The sequence below is a fragment of the Brassica napus genome, chromosome C9 (genome assembly GCF_020379485.1).
Source record: "Brassica napus cultivar Da-Ae chromosome C9, Da-Ae, whole genome shotgun sequence".
Lineage (NCBI taxonomy): Eukaryota > Viridiplantae > Streptophyta > Magnoliopsida > Brassicales > Brassicaceae > Brassica > Brassica napus.
Window position 1 is genome coordinate 17,126,026 of NC_063452.1, and position 18,755 is coordinate 17,144,780.

Genomic DNA, 18,755 nt, shown 5'->3' on the forward strand with positions numbered 1-18,755 from the left:
TTCACTGCATTGCCTTACTTTAAGTTAAGACTTGTTATGTTTGATGTAAGGCCATAAACTCTAATATCATATGCAAATTTTTGTCTAAAATAAATTTGAAGGATTTTCTTAGTGCGATTGCGGTTTGCTTTGCTGGATGACAGGTTGTTCAACAAGGTGTAAGCTTCTTCAACAGTCTTGGTCATGAAATCACCATTACTTGCTGTGTCCATGGCATCTTGACTCTCTTCATGAACTCCATTATAGAAAATGTTCAGCAAACTCACATCAGTGTAGCCATGGTGAGGGCAGTCCTGTGTGTACTCCTTGAAACGCTCCCAAGCCTCATGAAAGCTTTCTGAATCAAGTTGCTGAAAGCTTCCAATTCTGCTTCTCAGATATGTGGACCTTGACTTGGTGAAGAAATGCTGTAGAAAAGCAGCTCTTGTCTCTTCCCATGTAGTAAGAGATCCTGGAGGGATGGACTTTAACCATCTGATAGCTTTATCAGCTAAGGAAAACGGGAACAATCTGCATTTCAAAGCGCCTTGGGGAACTCCATTATGTCTGCTGGTGTCACAGACTCGCTCAAAATGCTCCAAGTGATACATCGGGTCCTCAGACGGGTTTCCATGAAACGGATTTTTCTCCACCAAATTAATGAGACCAGTCTTGATCTCAAAGTCTCTTCTCTCAATGGGAGGTGGGCGAATCCCAGAACGATCGGCATAGAATGCATCTGGTGTATCATAATGTGCAAGCGTCATCCTAGGCATGCCATAGTCTCCAGCTTGTTGTCTTGCAGCTACACCAGCCTGCTGATTATCACCGGCATTGTTGCCTTCTCGTTCATTTACAGGAATTGGATTTTGCGGGTTGTCCTGAAATTGATCTTCTTGGTGTTCAGCCATTTCAACCTCTTCAGCGGACTCAAGTCTTTTCTTTTTCACTTGTCTCTCTAGGCGGCCGAGCTCTAACTCCAAAGGTATTAAATTCGATGATCCTTTGCTTCTAGTATGAAATCCGCTCATTCACCTGAAAACACAAACAAAAAGAGAAAGACAGAAGCATTAGACAAAATAAAGAAAATGCTATAGTCTTAAACTGATCATTAACTCTAGGGTGACCAAATGGTCCCCGGCAACGGCGCCAAAAACTTGATGTCTTGAGTTTTTACCCGATTATCTAACTGCAAGTGCACAGTAAAGTACGCAGTAGTAATACGGGATCGAATCCACAGGGACCGATGATCACACGTAGAGTTGCAGACAAGTTAATAGCTACAGCGAAACAAGATATATTTTTGTTGGTTTTTATTTAATTTTCTCTAGTGTCACAAAGCATAAACAAGTTGTAAAAAGATGATTTAAACGATTTGAAAACTATTTTAAAACAAACGTTGGGCATTGGGAATTCTCAGAGATTTCTTTTTAATCAAGATACAATTAATGGAAGAGACAGGGATATATTAAGAACCGTCTAGAACTCAAACACGATATTAGAATTAACCTACTTCCGTAGCGCTAATTCTCTATGTTATAGAAATCTCCACACTAACTTCCGCTGAGTTTCAATTTCTAAACAAGCATTAAGAACAGGTTCAATATGTTCACAAAGCGCAATAACATCAACTTCCGAGGGTTAAGGACACTTTGCTCATCTAAAGTATTTTCGGAAGTTCAAACAATCACTTTCGGTGCATCAAACAATCTAATATCATGAACTAAGTGATCAATTCAGTTCAAGCAGTAAGAAATCCATTAGATGAAGAACCAAAACGTAATCCCTTAGTCTACACACGTTTTATGGATCAAAACATCAAGAAATCCCTTATGAGAACCCCTAAACCCAACTAGATGACTACTCACACATAACTAAGCAAGAACAAAACGATTTTGATGAAGAAAACATGATAAGATTGTATTAAAACAGAGTAAAGGTTCAGAAGATCTTCTCCAAATGGTTTTGAGATGAACTCCTTTACAAATCTTCACAAATCACACCAAAACAAGTACAAAACACTCAAATCTCTCTCTAGAACTTGTAAATCTCCTCCTTGGTCGCCCCCTGGTCTTTTCTGAGTCTCCAAAGTCGAGTTCCTCTGTGAATTATTGAGGGGAGTGGGTAAAAAGGAGTGAAAAGCTCGTTTGTGCATGTGGAGCCCGTAGCGCCTGAGATCGGTCGATCCCCATGGCTCGGATCGGTCGATCTCGTGTATGAAAGCCTGGGATCGGTCGATCCAAGTATCCCGGATCGGTCGATCTCGTGCCCTGTGCGATCAATACTTCATTCGGTCCATTGTTCGGTCCATCTTGCTTCTGAATAAATCCCGAATGCGTTCTTTTCTTTCAAGCTATCTAGTAACCTGCATATTACACTTAAGAACACCAAAACGCATCAAATAGACCAAAACATTAATTAAAACCGACCATTTAATTGCTCCAAAACGAGTTTAAAACCGTTAAAAACACGGAATATCAACTCCCCCAGACTTGAATCTTTGCTTGTCCTCAAGTAAAGAGGATTAAAATTTGGGAGCTCACTAACCCTCAGTAGACCTTACCTTGTGATTTCGCTAACCACTTAAATCAGAGACTGTCAAGGCATTCATTCCAAATCCCCACCAAGACCGCGCAAACCTTTCCATATTTCAGACCTGCAAGTCTCAGTTTCAAGTAATCAACTCTTTACATTCATTAAAAAGGGCGTGACCTTTCCACCAAAGATATCTCCATCAGGTTTAACGGGCTCGGTGTTTGGGAGGCTGTTTTAGTGTTTAATTAGGTGAGGCTCAAGTGTTTGTGGGTATCAGCGATATCAAAAAAAAAAAAAAAAAAATGCAAAACATTATGCAAAATCGCTGGAGAGACCGAGTATATTGATAACCATGTTTTCGAACTGCTCAAGTCTCAAATGATCAAAACCCAACAAATCTCAAACTCTAACCCCAAATTAAAACAAAGCATCATCTCTAGTACACAAAATAAAAATAAAATGTCTAAATCAAATCTACTGAATGAGATATAAACATGAACTCTTTTTTTTTTTTTTTTTTTTATTATTTTTTTTTTTTTTTTATATATATATATTTTTATTTTTTTTTTTTTTTTTTTAGAACGAAAATTTATACAAACCGAAATCGAATATATACACTGCGATGCAATCACACACTTACAACACCCAATTTTTCTATTTACACCTCTAGACACACAGGTCCGTGTCTAACCACCTAAATGTTCCGATCCTACCTAAGCAGTCGGATGAACCATGTCTACCCTAATCTCTCCATTGTTTTTGCACATGTATGCACATATGATCAGTGTGTAAGAATGCATGGAGATGAAATAAAAGGGTAAGGTGTAGGTGAGGTACCAAACTATTGATGAGTCTGGCCATTCAGGATTATTAAAGAGTGGTAAAATGTGGTAAAGAAAATCCTGAATGTGTATATGGTGTACCGTTTCCTGATGTTGATTCCTGGTCAAAAGAAATTAAATTCATTAATGGTCAAAAATAGTTGAATCGATTACAATTCACCGAGACTTGATAAAAGATTTAAAGAGAGGTTGCTTGGTCAAGTGGTTCCTCGGTTTGTCTGCGCTAACAGTCCTGAAAAATGGTCAATATGAAATGTAATGCACAACACACAAGGAAATAGTCTAATAATCATCACAGGGTCTGAGAAAAATACGTAGAGAGTTTTTTTTTTTTTTTTTTTTTTTTTTTTTTTTAAAAACACAAAGAAAATAAAAGAAATAAAAGCAATATGGTACATAAGTAGCATCCTCCCCCAGACTTACTTCACACCGTCTCGGGGTGAATGTAATTCCAAGAGAGATTACCGATCAGGCGTTGCGGTCAGTACGCCTCTTGGAGCGCCTCTCCAAGGCTCCATCATCATCAGAGTCCTCCGCTGCCTCAGGTCCAGCAGCGGTGTCGTGAGCGCCTGAGTCGTCATCGCTATCTCCAGAAACAGCTGGCTGTGATGCGCATCCCTTCTTAATGTTGCAGATTCCCTTCCACATCTTCAGCAGTATGGAGTTGTTGGTTTGATGGCTCTTGATGGACCAAGCGTTGATCTCAGCAGCGGATGCAGTAGCGGGAGGTGCTGGTGGCAGCATATACGGAGTGAAATCCGTGGGGAAAAGACTTTCCTCATCTTCAGGTTCCTCCTCTATATCATCATGTGGTGCCTGCTGGTGTGTCGATGATGATGCGACTCCTTTCTTCTTCAGTGTCGCGGGTCTGGTGCAGAGAGATGGGGGCGGTGGTAGAAATGTGAGGGCACCTGGATCAGTCAGCTCGGTGATGGCGGTATCGGGTAGCTTGACAAATTGCTCTCTCCCTTGTTGGTTCTGGAACTGGTAGATATGAGGGGCGGACTTGTCGATGCTTCCTCGCCAAGGGCCGGTGAGGTAGTGGCTGCTAATGAGTGCTCTCATGTCGAAAAAGGTCTGATACATCCCCTTCTTATCCACCACTCTGTCAACAGGTGGAAGAAACACTCCACAATGCCTTAAGATCTGTGTGATAACCGCTCCAAACCCACATCTCTTCGTATCTGAAACTTTGAAGTACGCAAGCTTCTCCGCGATCACAGCTCCTATGTTTATGTCCTTCCCGCTAACATAGGTAATGTCCGCGCCTTGAGGCCATAGGTGTCCAGCCCCAATGAACAGAAGAGCTAGCTCATCTTTTGTCACTGCAGCGGGTTCCGTCTTCCCATAGATAACACTGCTGATCACTCTCACTGCATATCGCAGAACAGGGCTACGAATCCTAGCTTGCTTGGCCTCTCGAGAGATGAAGTTTCCTGAAGCGATGAATGTCCAGAAATCATTGTGTTCCGGGAAGTCAGGAACACAAGATTGACGTCCTTTCCCGAACCCAAAGACGTCGCACAGCTGAAAGATGGTCATGGAGTGGAACTGCCTGTTCACAATGAAGGAGAACATCGCCTTATCAGCTACCGGGTTGTCCTCGTCAGGATGGTAGAGGCGGGCTGATGCGAGGAACTGCCTGGTCAAATCAGCATAGCAATCACAGTGGAGATCGAAGATGTACCCCAGGCCAATCTTCTCGAACAAGGCTTCAATATCCTCGGTTATCCCCAATGCATCTGTAGTGTCTCTGTGAGCGAAACGCGACGGACATATTTCCACTCCCCTCATCTGCTCATAGAAATCATCATCATGTATATCCCACTGCTGGGTTATCTCTCGATTCGCAGGATGAGACCTATCCGTCTTTCGGAACCTGCCCTTTGTGCTGAGCCTAGCAGTCTGTACCGAGGAACTCTCACGCTCACCCTGGTTCTTCTGTCTCTTAGGCATTATCTGCAAAATTGATTCATCAAAACCCAAGTAAGAGACATATAGAAAAACACTCTTATATAATCATTTCTGATCAACATCCTAAACATGTAAAAATTTAGCACACATCTCTTCTCAAAACTCAAGATAACATATCACACTCCATTCCCATTTTCGTTTTTCAATTAAACTCCAAATTTTTTTTTTTTTTTTTTTTTTTTTTTGGCAAAATCGCAATTCATCCTAAAAATTGGCAATCTAGGTAACCCATGAGTATAATCATCACAAATAAACCATTCTAGATGCTATTCCATTTAGAATTCGGAGATTCCCCTAAATCTAAACCTAGGGCGATTTTTGATTCCCAATTTAGAGAGTCATACCTGTGTCTTGATGAAAACTGATGGTAGAAATGGATAGAGCTCGAAAAACTAATGAGTTTAGCACCAAGAATTACAAAAATCGGTTGAGAAATGATGAAAATCGATTTTGGGTGTTCTTGAGAGGTTTGAGAGAGTTTGAGAGGAGAAGGAGATGAAATTGTAGGTGTTTTGATCGACATTTTCGAGATGTGGGTGTTTGTATGGGTGTTTTCCGGTTTAAACTAAGTGAAATCAAACCGGTCAATACTTACCTTGGATCGACCGATCCATACGAGTCGGATCGACCGATCTTTGACTTGGATCGACCGATCTTAGTATCCCCGATCGAGCGATCTTTGACGTGGATCGACCTATCTTAGTGTCGTGGATCGATCGATCTATGCCTGATCGTGATACATGCCTAAAAATCATCTAAAAACACAACCAAAAATCAATTCACACAAGAAAATATAATCACAAAAGAGAAAGAAAATCAAACCATGTGGGTTGCCTCCCAGTCAGCGCTTGTTTAAAGTCGCGAGCCTGACTATTTTGTTGTCCTTAGGCGAGATCGGGTTCCGTTAAAGGAATGTTGGTTCCTTCTTCGGGTTTTGCATCTGTGAAGTAAGGTTTCAGCCTCTGCCCAATGACTGTGAACTTCCTCCCATTGTCTTCCAAGACAACAGCTCCATAAGGTCTAACGTCTGTGATGGTGAAAGGTCCGGACCAACGAGACTTAAGCTTTCCAGGAAATAGCTTGAGTCTAGAGTTGAACAGAAGGACTTTGTCTCCAGCAGCGAAGTCTCTCGGGATTATCTTTCTGTCATGCCACGCCTTAGTTCTTTCCTTGTAGATTTTGGTGTTCTCATAGGCGTTCAACCGAATCTCGTCCAGCTCGTTCAACTGAACCATCCTCCTTTCTGCAGCGGTTTTAATGTCGAAGTTCATCAACTTCGTTGCCCAAAAACCACTGTACTCCAATTCCACAGGTAGGTGACAAGACTTTCCATAGACCAGATTAAAAGGAGTGGTGCCCAAGGGAGTCTTGTAGGCGGTTCTATACGCCCATAAGGCGTCATCAAGCTTCACAGCCCAGTCTTTCCTTGTTTTGCCTACAGCCTTCTCCAAAATTCCCTTGATTTCTCGGTTCGATATTTCAACCTGCCCACTTGTCTGAGGATGATAAGGTGTAGCTACCTTATGCTTTACTCCATGTTTCTTCAGCAGTTTATCGAACGTCTTGTTGATGAAGTGAGAGCCTCCATCACTAATAACCACTCTCGGGATCCCGAATCTTGGAAAAATGACTGTCTTGAACATTTTCTTGACAACACTAGAGTCATTTGTCTTGCTGGCTACTGCTTCCACCCACTTGGAGACATAATCAACCGCAACCAAGATGTACTCATTTCCATAAGAAGATGGGAAAGGGCCCATAAAATCAATTCCCCATACATCAAAAACTTCAACTTCAAGGATGAAATTTTGGGGCATCTCATTTCTCTTACTGATGTTACCCTTCCGCTGACATGCATCACACTTTGAGACAAACTCATGGGCGTCTCTGAAAAGTGTAGGCCACCAGTAACCAGCCTGCAGGACCTTAGAAACCGTCTTGAATGTTGCAAAATGGCCTGCGTATTCTGAGCTGTGGCAGTGGAAAAGAATCCCTTGCATCTCATTCTCCAGAACGCATCTCCTGAATAAACCATCTGAGCATCTCTTGTAGAGGAAGGGATCATCCCAGTAATAGTGGTTCACATCTCTCATGAACTTCTTCCTCTCATATCCCTTCAGGTTCGGTGGTTCAATTCCAGCACATAGGTAGTTTGCAAAGTCTGCAAACCATGGGAGATCATCCTGAATTTGTCTCATGGCACAGCAATCAGCCTGATCCAAATACTCATCCTCCAGCAAGGTGATCACATAGACATTCTCCTCGGGTAATGTATCATCCAGTGGTGTTTCAGCTTCCACTCTCATTCGGGAAAGATGATCTGCCACTCCATTTTCTGCTCCTCTCTTGTCTCTGATCTCAATATCAAACTCCTGTAGGAGTAAGATCCACCTTAAGAGTCTCGGTTTAGCATCTTTTTTCGTCATCAGGTACTTCAAGGCTGCATGATCTGTGTGCACAATTACTTTCGAGCCCACCAAATAGGACCTGAACTTCTCGAAAGCATAAACTACTGCCAGCAACTCCTTCTCAGTGGTAGCATACTTGATTTGAGCATCATCAAGCGTTCGGCTGGCATAATAGATCACATGGAGTTTCTTGTCTTTTCTCTGCCCCAAAACAGCTCCAATCGCGTAATCACTTGCGTCACACATTATTTCAAATGGCAAGTCCCAATCTGGTGGCTGCACAATGGGAGCACTGACTAGAGACTTCTTGAGAATCTGAAACGCAGCGAGGCAGTCAGCATCAAAAACAAACTTCGCTTCTTTGCACAGCAGACGGGTGAGTGGCCTCGCTATCATAGAGAAGTCTTTGATAAACCTCCTGTAGAAACCGGCATGTCCCAGAAAACTCCGAATATCCCTCACTGTCCTGGGAGGCTGTAGGCTGGTCATAACTTCAATCTTTGCTTTGTCAACCTCGATACCCTGCTCTGATATCCTGTGACCCAAAACAATGCCATCTTTCACCATGAAATGACACTTCTCCCAATTTAACACCAAGTTCTTCTCCTCACATCTTTCCAGCACCTTGCACAGATTAGCAAGGCAGTCGCTAAATGAAGAACCGTAGACTGAGAAATCGTCCATAAAAACCTCCATAATGTCCTCAATAAGATCAGTAAAGATCGACATCATGCATCTCTGGAAAGTGGCAGGAGCATTGCACAATCCGAAAGGCATTCTCCTGTAGGCAAAAGTACCGTATGGACAGGTGAATGTTGTCTTCTCTTGGTCGTCTGGATGAATGGGTATCTGAAAGAACCCGGAGTAGCCATCGAGAAAACAGTAGTAGGGGTGGTTGGCTAGTCTTTCCAGCATCTGGTCAATGAAAGGAAGTGGGAAGTGGTCCTTCCTTGTGGCTGAGTTTAGCTTCCTGTAGTCAATGCACATCCTATGCCCTGTGACTGTTCTGGTAGGAATCAGCTCAGCTTTCTCATTTGTGATGACAGTGATGCCACCCTTCTTAGGAACCACATGAACCGGGCTCACCCAAGTGCTGTCTGAAATTGGGTAGATCACCCCTGCACTCAACAGCTTTAGAATCTCCTTTTTCACAACTTCCATCAGTTTGGGATTCAGTCTTCGCTGGTGCTCTATGGACGTCTTTGACTCATCCTCCAAGTGAATCTTGTGCATGCAAAGATCTGGAGAAATACCTGTAATATCATCCAAAGAGTACCCCAATGCTTTTCTATACTTTCGCAATTTTGAAAGAAGCAAAGCGGTCTCCACATTATTCAGGTTAGCACAAATAATAACAGGATATGTGGAATTCGGTCCCAAGAATGCATACCTCAGCCCAGCTGGGAGGGCTTTAAGTTCCACCTTTGGAGCATTCTCCTCACTCCAATCTGGTTGGGAGGATGACGGTTTGACGGTTTTATCGGTGCCTGAGTCTTCAAGGCTGACATAGGCGACATGCTTCTCAATCGGTGAGGCTGAATCCAAAATCTCAGAAAATCCAACCACTTCTTGGTTCATGAACCCGAACTCACTCTCCCTTTGGGTCAATGCGACTTGTAGAGGATCATCAGTGTGCAACTCTTCATCCATTTCCTCCACCAGTTCAGTCAATGTATCAACCCAGAAAGTCTGTCCATCAATAGTCGGATTTTTCAGCACCTTCTCCACATTGTATCTCATCGCCATGTCTCCTAGACGTAAGTCTATATGCCCATTCTGTACATCAATCATGGCTCCAGCAGTAGCTAAAAACGGTCTGCCCAAAATGAGAGGATCTTTAGGTTCCTCTTCCAGCTCCAGAACTACAAAATCGGTAAGCACGTATCCCTTTCCAACACCAACAGGGATGTTCTCTAGTACACCGACTGGTCTTCGCACTGATCGGTCAGCAAGGACCAAGGAGATCCTTGTAGGTTTGTAGTTCGTCATGCCTAGCCTCTCAGAGACAGAGAAAGGCATTAGGCTCACTCCTGAACCCAGATCGCAGAGACTCTTCTCAAAAGTAAGTGATCCAATGCGGCATGGTAGAACAAATGCTCCGGGATCTTCACGCTTTTTAGGCATGACATTTTGTAGAACTGCGCTACACTCCTCATTGAGCATCAACACACCCCGCTCTAGGCTCATCTTATCGGTAAGAATCTCCTTCATGTACCTTTTAAGAGAAGGTACCATCTTCACCGCTTCAACAAATGGCAATCTCACATGTAACTCCCCAACAAGGTTCTTTAGCTTCTCGTACTCACGTTCTTTGATCTTCTGCCTTGGTCTGGATGGGTATGGAGCCTTAGGAACATAAGCAGGAGGCGCCACATACACCTCTTCAGGTTCAGAGGAATTTGGCTTCGTCGACACGGGATCGGTCGATCCAGATGGACCGGATCGGTCGATCTCCTTCCCCTTGGATCGGTCGATCTGTTCTTGAGATCGGTCGATCTCTTTCTCTTTCGATTCCTCAATCGTTTTTCCACTCCTAAGTGTTATAGCATTCACAAACTCCTTGGGATTCGTCTCTGACTTCCCTGGTAGAAATCCAGGTGCTGTTCTGCTGCTGGAGGCGGTTTGAGCAACTTGCTTTTCCAAAACTTTCAAATGGGTGTTCAAAGCTTCGAACTTCCCATTAAGCTCTCCATACATGTTATCCACCTTGGTGTTTATCTCTGCAGTGCTATTCTTCTGACCTTCTAGCACCATTTGCAGCATCTTCTTAATTTCGTTATCCTGAGAAGGCTGTGACGAAGAGGCATTTCCTTGATTCTGATAGTTGTTGTACTGCTGCCTTTGCTGAAATCCTGAGTTGCCCGAGTTGTTCCCCTGATATTGATTTCTGTTCTGAAATCCTTGGTTGAACACACTCTGGTTCTGATTCTGGTTCTGCCTGTTTCCTGCCTGAGGGTAGGACTGATGTTGTGGATTCTCCACATTGTTGCTCCGGTAAGACAGATTATTTTGCTGATTTTGATTCCACCCAAGGTTCTGATTGTAGCCTCTGTTGTAGTTTCCTTGACCACCAATGTAGTTCACATCAGCCTGCATATCACTTGAATCATCACCAACAGCTTCTTGTGAGGAACGATAGCCTTGCTCCTCCACAAATTTCACAGATTTCTGATCTCTCTTGAGAAGCATCTCAATCTTGGCATTCAGCTCATCTATCTTCTTGGATTCATAACCAACACCCTTCTGGCTGGTATCAAACCTTGACTTGCGGTTTGCTTTGCTGGATGACAGGTTGTTCAACAAGGTGTAAGCTTCTTCAACAGTCTTGGTCATGAAATCACCATTACTTGCTGTGTCCATGGCATCTTGACTCTCTTCATGAACTCCATTATAGAAAATGTTCAGCAAACTCACATCAGTGTAGCCATGGTGAGGGCAGTCCTGTGTGTACTCCTTGAAACGCTCCCAAGCCTCATGAAAGCTTTCTGAATCAAGTTGCTGAAAGCTTCCAATTCTGCTTCTCAGATATGTGGACCTTGACTTGGTGAAGAAATGCTGTAGAAAAGCAGCTCTTGTCTCTTCCCATGTAGTAAGAGATCCTGGAGGGATGGACTTTAACCATCTGATAGCTTTATCAGCTAAGGAAAACGGGAACAACCTGCATTTCAAAGCGCCTTGAGGAACTCCATTATGTCTGCTGGTGTCACAGACTCGCTCAAAATGCTCCAAGTGATACATCGGGTCCTCAGACGGGTTTCCATGAAACGGATTTTTCTCCACCAAATTAATGAGACCAGTCTTGATCTCAAAGTCTCTTCTCTCAATGGGAGGTGGGCGAATCCCAGAACGATCGGCATAGAATGCATCTGGTGTATCATAATGTGCAAGCGTCATCCTAGGCATGCCATAGTCTCCAGCCTGTTGTCTTGCAGCTACACCAGCCTGCTGATTATCACCAGCATTGTTGCCTTCTCGTTCATTTACAGGAATTGGATTTTGCGGGTTGTCCTGAAATTGGTCTTCTTGGTGTTCAGCCATTTCAACCTCTTCAGCGGACTCAAGTCTTTTCTTTTTCACTTGTCTCTCTAGGCGGCCGAGCTCTAACTCCAAAGGTATTAAATTCGATGATCCTTTGCTTCTAGTATGAAATCCGCTCATTCACCTGAAAACACAAACAGAAAGAGAAAGACAGAAACATTAGACAAAATAAAGAAAATGCTATAGTCTTAAACTGATCATTAACTCTAGGGTGACCAAATGGTCCCCGGCAACGGCGCCAAAAACTTGATGTCTCGAGTTTTAACCCGATTATCTAACTGCAAGTGCACAGTAAAGTACGCAGTAGTAATACGGGATCGAATCCACAGGGACCGATGATCACACGTAGAGTTGCAGACAAGTTAATAGCTACAGCGAAACAAGATATATTTTTGTTGGTTTTTATTTAATTTTCTCTAGTGTCACAAAGCATAAACAAGTGTAAAAAGATGATTTAAACGATTTGAAAACTATTTTAAAACAAACGTTGGGCATTGGGAATTCTCAGGGATTTCTTTTTAATCAAGATACAATTAATGGAAGACACAGGGATATATTAAGAACCGTCTAGAACTCAAACACGATATTAGAATTAACCTACTTCCGTAGCGCTAATTCTCTATGTTATAGAAATCTCCACACTAACTTCCGCTGAGTTTCAATTTCTAAACAAGCATTAAGAACAGGTTCAATATGTTCACAAAGCGCAATAACATCAACTTCCGAGGGTTAAGGACACTTTGCTCATCTAAAGTATTTTCGGAAGTTCAAACAATCACTTTCGGTGCATCAAACAATCTAAATCATGAACTAAGTGATCAATTCAGTTCAAGCAGTAAGAAATCCATTAGATGAAGAACCAAAACGTAATCCCTTAGTCTACACACGTTTTATGGATCAAAACATCAAGAAATCCCCTATGAGAACCCCTAAACCCAACTAGATGACTACTCACACATAACTAAGCAAGAACAAAACGATTTTGATGAAGAAAACATGATAAGATTGTATTAAAACAGAGTAAAGGTTCAGAAGATCTTCTCCAAATGGTTTTGAGATGAACTCCTTTACAAATCTTCACAAATCACACCAAAACAAGTACAAAACACTCAAATCTCTCTATAGAACTTGTAAATCTCCTCCTTGGTCGCCCCCTGGTCTTTTCTGAGTCTCCAAAGTCGAGTTCCTCTGTGAATTATTGAGGGGAGTGGGTAAAAAGGAGTGAAAAGCTCGTTTGTGCGTGTGGAGCCCGTAGCGCCTGAGATCGGTCGATCCCCATGGCTCGGATCGGTCGCGTGTATGAAAGCCTGGGATCGGTCGATCCAAGTATCCCGGATCGGTCGATCTCGTGCTCTGTGCGATCAATACTTCATTCGGTCCATTGTTCGGTCCATCTTGCTTCTGAATAAATCCCGAATGCGTTCTTTTCTTTCAAGCTATCTAGTAACCTGCATATTACACTTAAGAACACCAAAACGCATCAAATAGACCAAAACATTAATTAAAACCGACCATTTAATTGCTCCAAAACGAGTTTAAAACCGTTAAAAATACGGAATATCAGCAACGTAAGCGGTTCTTTACCAATATTTTTTGATAACCTAGAATCTCTAGCAACACTTAGGCCACATAAATGATTATATAGCAAGAAATTCAATTCAGCTTGGAACATGAGTCTAATCTTTGTAAAAACATAGCATTTCTTTTTGCCAGTCTTTCTGTTCTTTACACTGCTCTCTTGTACTCTTTAGGTTTCTTTTTTTCGCAGAATCTTCTTGATTGCTAAAAACATCTTGCCCAATTTTGATCTTATGATTGACTACCTATCATGATCCTCCAATAACCAAATTTACATCCATATGTTCTAATAAAATCCTCAGTTCTAGATTTAACAATGGCGGATTTAGGTTTCATAGTGTTGCACACCTCCCTTGGATTCTTGCCGAAGAGGTCAGGGAGATGAGTTTCCCCGCTGATACTCTTCACCTCTATGAGAAAACATAAGTACTTACGTTTTTATTCCACATGCTGAGAGAACGAGGAACCAATGTCGTAATATCAAAACAACAACAACATCTAACATAATGATCTATTAAGTTCAATTACTTAAGAAATAACCCCAAAAGCTTTTAATTTGTGCTTTACTAGTGCTTCTTTCATATGTTAATGAGTCATTTATAAAGGAGTCTTGAAGTTAAAGAAAAGTATAATGAGTAAAAGTGGCATAATACCTTGAAAATATAAAGAGTGAATACATATAGAAAAGAAAATAAAAAAAAGAAAAATAAAAGAATACATAGATAAAGAAAGCCAACAAGACACAATGATATAAATAGGTTTAATTTAGATGATCAACATCAATAGATCTTGCTCAAGTATTTGTCGAGTAACTTGTCAACAATAACTTGATAAGCTCTTTCAGTCGGATGGTAGCTATCCCAGAATACATACGCAGAAGAATTAGAACATGTGAATGGGTTCAGTGAGTTACACAAATAAGATATTGCAACAGTGCCTTTACCGCAACATCCTCTATCAGCTACCTCAAAACCTGAAAGAGAATGAGACTTATAAATTAGTTAATGTTATAAAATAGAAAAATTATATAGTTGTATTTGTAAGATGAACTCACCGTATTTTTCAGGGTTTTGGATAATGTCTAAAAGAGTATCATAAACATTAATGTAGAAGATAACACCATCTAATTCTTTATCTAGAGAATCCAGTGCTGGAGAAAGTCTAGCGTTGAATTGTTTTGCCATATTGTTTAAAGGCTTATTACATCTTCTTGTAAATAAGCCTCCGAACATTGTTCTTTGAAGTGGTACACATCCAACAGGCACTGCGCTAAATACTCCAATTTTTCGAGCTCCAAGCTTATGTAATTCCTATATATTACATATACGATAATTATTTAGTTTAAAATATGAATTTATATTTGATTTATATATCAGTTTAAGATACTTACTCGTACGAACTTAGCTGCTGAATCAGCCAAAAAGTTAGCATAAGAAGTACGATCATATTTATAAGATTGAGCTAGAAACGTGTGAGCAAGATCATTGCTACTAGAAACCACAAGAAAAAAACTATGGTCCAAGATATTTTGGGCTTTTTCTTCTCCAAAATGTTGCTTGATGGTTGCTATGTATTGTTTGAAATATGTTAGTTGATCCCACACTGATATTACAGACTACAAAATAACAAAAAAAAATATAAAATGTATTAGTTTATAATATGAAGCTAACGTTGACGATGAAAATATATTATAACGTACCATCATCTTAGCCGTTAATGGATCGTAACCAGTTCCCCCAGATGCAAATGTTACACCTTGAAGAAGATCTTCTGGCTTCAAATTTGGGCTCATATATGCTGGCAATGTTTTAGTCAATCCCAACTTCTCCGCTGAAAGACAATTGGTTAAAAACAAAAAGTGTCATTAAAATAGCTAGAAGATTTCTATTAGCAAATGTAAACAAAAATAATTTGAATCGTTACCAATTAGATCAGAGGGAACTCTTCCATCAGAAAATCTTCCAGTGGCATAGCCGCCGGGAAAGTCCTTGCCGTAGGGAGGAAAGTTGCATTTTAGAATAGTGTGAAGTCCATTGTTATTACCAGTATCCATTATGGAATCTCCAAAAACTATTAGTGCTGGGATTGTTGCATTGTTATCTTGCTTTGCTGCATCAGTTTTAACGGCTATTAGTACCAAAGCGAGCCATAACATTTAAAGCTTCATTGTTTTGTCTGCGTTATTTGCTGTTGTGCTCGAAATTTGCTTGTGTGTTTTACAATGTTGAAGACATGCATGCATTTATAGATTGTTTCAGATTGTTGGACTTCTAAAAATATATCCTATGAACAATAGTTTGTTACACCAGATGTCTTATCTCTAGTTAGTTATTAAAACTTACTTGGATGATGGTTCGTCACAACGACAACGGAATCAATTCTTTTGAATCAATTCTTTTCACAACTTGAATGTACTATGTTTAGTTTCTACACATATTTCATTAATGATTTTCCAGTTTTTAATGTTTTTGAAAGACAATTTTTTAATTTCAGGTATCAAAAAATATTTATCAATAGTTATAATTTTAATTTTAATTGTGTTTCAAAAAACTTTTTTTAAAAAAGTTATAATTTTAATTGCTATCAGTTCAGATCAAAAAATTGTTTAGTTAAAAATCATATATTTATAATTTAACATTAATTATTTTAATATATTCTTAACGTTGATATATTGATCTTTCAAGGGAGTATATTAATTTTTCTATGAATTTGTATAACCGCTCTATTTCTCTGTATTCGCCTTTGAAATTAAAACGTCATTGGCAATGTTGTTTGGTAAGCATAAACACAAGGAGGAAAACAACACCACATAAAGCAAAAGAGGTTGAACGAAATGTGTGGCATATTACAAATGATGTTGATATATTACAGATGTTTTGGGGGTTAAATAAAATAGCTAAATAATATACAAGGAAACCAAAGCCACCAACACATGTACGTTAAAGAAAGAAAGATGAGAGACCCCTTTTTTTTTTTGAACAACAAAGATGAGAGACCTAAAAACATTAAAAGAGTTTAAAAGAATTTCACTAGCCTTGTGAGATCCTAACTGCATTTTTATTCTGCAACTGTCATCTATATGTACCATTGGGCAATGGCTTCACCATGATACCTCCATTCATTCTCTCATGGGCTTGACTAGGGACCTCAAGCTTCATATCTTCCAACCGAGGTATTATCACACCAACTCCATCACCAGCTACAGGCCATGGCATAGCATTGAACACAGTAACGCTCATACCCGTAGGATCAAACCCGTTCATGGAAGGGAGATACCAAGGAGTGTTGGTGGGAAGAGGAGGAGGATGGCCGTAAAATCCGGTGGTGGGTGGCATAATCTGGTTATTCCATGGAAGGTTAGGCCCTTGAGCTGTGACTGGATAACCATAAGGATAGTGAAAGCCTGGGAGACCTTGATGATAACCAAGGACAGGAGGAGGATACTGAAGAAACATCCCATATCCGTTACTCTCAGGCACATACGGTGTTGCTTTAAAGCTGCTGTAGGTAGGCGGAAGGTTATGATGATTACCACCGTTATTGCTCTGGATTCCTTCTTTAGGTATTGCGCGTTTCACCTCGACGCGCTTATTACTCAACTCATGGAAATGACTCTGCATTACGATCTCAACAGAGTTCTCTGAATCATATGTGACAAACCCGAAACCCCTCGGCCTGTTCGTCACGCTGTCATGCATCACAACCACATCGGTCGTCTTGCCGAATTTCTCAAAGTATGTCTTGAACTCCTCTTCTGTCGTCTCGGACGATAAGCCCCCAACGAACAGTTTCTTGGTCCTGTGGTTGTTGTTATTACCATTGCTTAAGATGTCATGAACACCACCACCGTTGTTCTGTTGAACTTGACTCACATATGGTTGCATGTTCGGTTGCTGATATCTCATATGTTCCTGTTTTGGTATCGCCTTTTTCACATCAACCTGATAACAAAGTGATATGAGACACTAATCAATCTACAATGCAGAATCAGTTCAGAGTTCAACTTTCCGACCAAACCTAAAACAAAAAAAAAAACAGTTGAGACCAAAGCTGATCCCACTGACATAAAGTGTCACAAAACAGAAGACATAAGTTAGAGAATAAACGTGATAACAAATTCAACTTTCCGACCAAACCTAAAAGAAAACAAAACCCAATTGAAACCAAAGCTGAGCCCTTTAACAGTGACACAAGACAGGGACATATAAGTAAAGAACAAAGAGTGGAACTTACGGCACGACCGAGGATGAAATGAGAATCAGTGAGAGCCTTATCAACATCAAGAGCATTAGCAAAGCGAACAAACCCAAACCCTCTGGGTTGACCAGTGGCTCTCTCCTTAGCAACAAGAGCTCCCAAGACAGCTCCATATCTACTGAAATGCTGCTTCAGAGACTCTTCACTAGTCTCTCTCGGTATGCCTCCGACGAATAGCTTGTATTGGTCGCAATCCATATCACCCAAAAACCCTAATCTTCAATTCCAAGTCAAATGATCAGAGATTTCAGATCAAAAATAAAAAACCCCTAAAAATTGAACAGTGATGTGTACGGAAACCCTAATTCGTAAAATTCTTGAAACAGGGAAGCTAAATTAAGCATGAATCACGGAGAGAAAACTAGAGATTGAGAAGATATAGGGAGGCCCTAATTTTCCGGGAAAACTGTAGAAAAAAAACCCTAGAAGATAAAAACATCAAAGTTTCATGGCGAAGAGGAAAGTTTACCAGATAGGAGAGAGAGAGAGAGAGAACACAGTAGGTTGATTTGACACGGCACGAGAAGTCGAAGAGAGTTAAAAGTTAAAAACTCTTCAGCTTTGGTTAAACTTTTTTTTTTTTGTTTATTTAAATATACATCGGATAATTATTGGATATTCTAGAATGGAACTACCGGGCTTAAGCCTTTATTTATTAGATTTTAGGCCCAATTGGTGTTACGGGTCGGTAGAGCGTTTCGAATTTGAGGCTGACCTAAGCTTTCCGATATTTTTCCCTTTTTTAAAAATTAGGCTTTTCGATTTTGTAGTAGTTATCTTCTTCTCCTTTTTTTTTCACATCAAACGGTTAATTTCTTATTTAAGCTTGAAATGATCTAAAAAATTAGACTGGGATAAAACAATCAGTGTAATACATATTCATATGATATGTTTTCGCTATCTTAGATAATAGATCTATTTTTTTTTTTTTTTTTCAGAACGAAGATGATACACAACATAAATTCTACAAATATATTACTCAGTTTTGATAACTTCTTTAACTCCGTTATAAAGTTTGACCACACTTATAGATCTTGTATCATCGAGATCAAGTCGTTGCAATTAGTATCAAAGTGTTGACACATTGACATTTATAGAATGTATTCCGTATTCAAATATAGGGTATCAACCTCCGTATGTATCG

At 40.5% G+C, this 18,755-nt stretch overlaps 2 protein-coding genes and 2 non-coding genes across 5 annotated transcripts; 2 read left to right on the forward strand and 2 right to left on the reverse strand.

Moving 5' to 3' along the window:
- The first annotated feature begins 273 nt into the window (after positions 1 to 273).
- On the forward strand, positions 274 to 380 carry LOC125593643. Its single transcript, XR_007329543.1, has one exon. It is a non-coding gene; the product is annotated as a small nucleolar RNA R71 (small nucleolar RNA).
- Positions 381 to 6,214: 5,834 nt separating this feature from the next.
- LOC111211188 (GDSL esterase/lipase At3g43550-like) lies at positions 6,215 to 15,407 on the reverse strand. The gene is made up of 3 exons (XM_048767700.1): positions 15,278 to 15,407; positions 15,054 to 15,184; positions 6,215 to 6,394 (listed from the first exon to the last, which is right to left on the reverse strand). Exons 1-3 carry the CDS (start codon positions 15,405 to 15,407, stop codon positions 6,215 to 6,217), a joined length of 441 nt encoding a protein of 146 aa, XP_048623657.1.
- On the forward strand, positions 11,160 to 11,266 carry LOC125593644. Its single transcript, XR_007329544.1, has one exon. It is a non-coding gene; the product is annotated as a small nucleolar RNA R71 (small nucleolar RNA).
- Positions 15,408 to 16,164: 757 nt separating the features above from the next.
- On the reverse strand, positions 16,165 to 18,197 carry LOC111211184 (RNA-binding protein 1-like). 2 transcript variants are annotated; one of them, XM_022712123.2, is made up of 3 exons: positions 18,081 to 18,197; positions 17,588 to 17,828; positions 16,165 to 17,295 (listed from the first exon to the last, which is right to left on the reverse strand). In XM_022712123.2, exons 2-3 carry the CDS (start codon positions 17,807 to 17,809, stop codon positions 16,426 to 16,428), a joined length of 1,092 nt encoding a protein of 363 aa, XP_022567844.1. In that variant the 5' UTR covers positions 17,810 to 17,828; positions 18,081 to 18,197; the 3' UTR covers positions 16,165 to 16,425. The 2 variants fall into 2 exon arrangements, with proteins under 2 accessions (XP_022567844.1, XP_022567845.1); XM_022712124.2 differs by having other exon boundaries at positions 17,588 to 17,823; positions 18,081 to 18,157.
- Between the last annotated feature and the right edge of the window lie 558 nt (positions 18,198 to 18,755).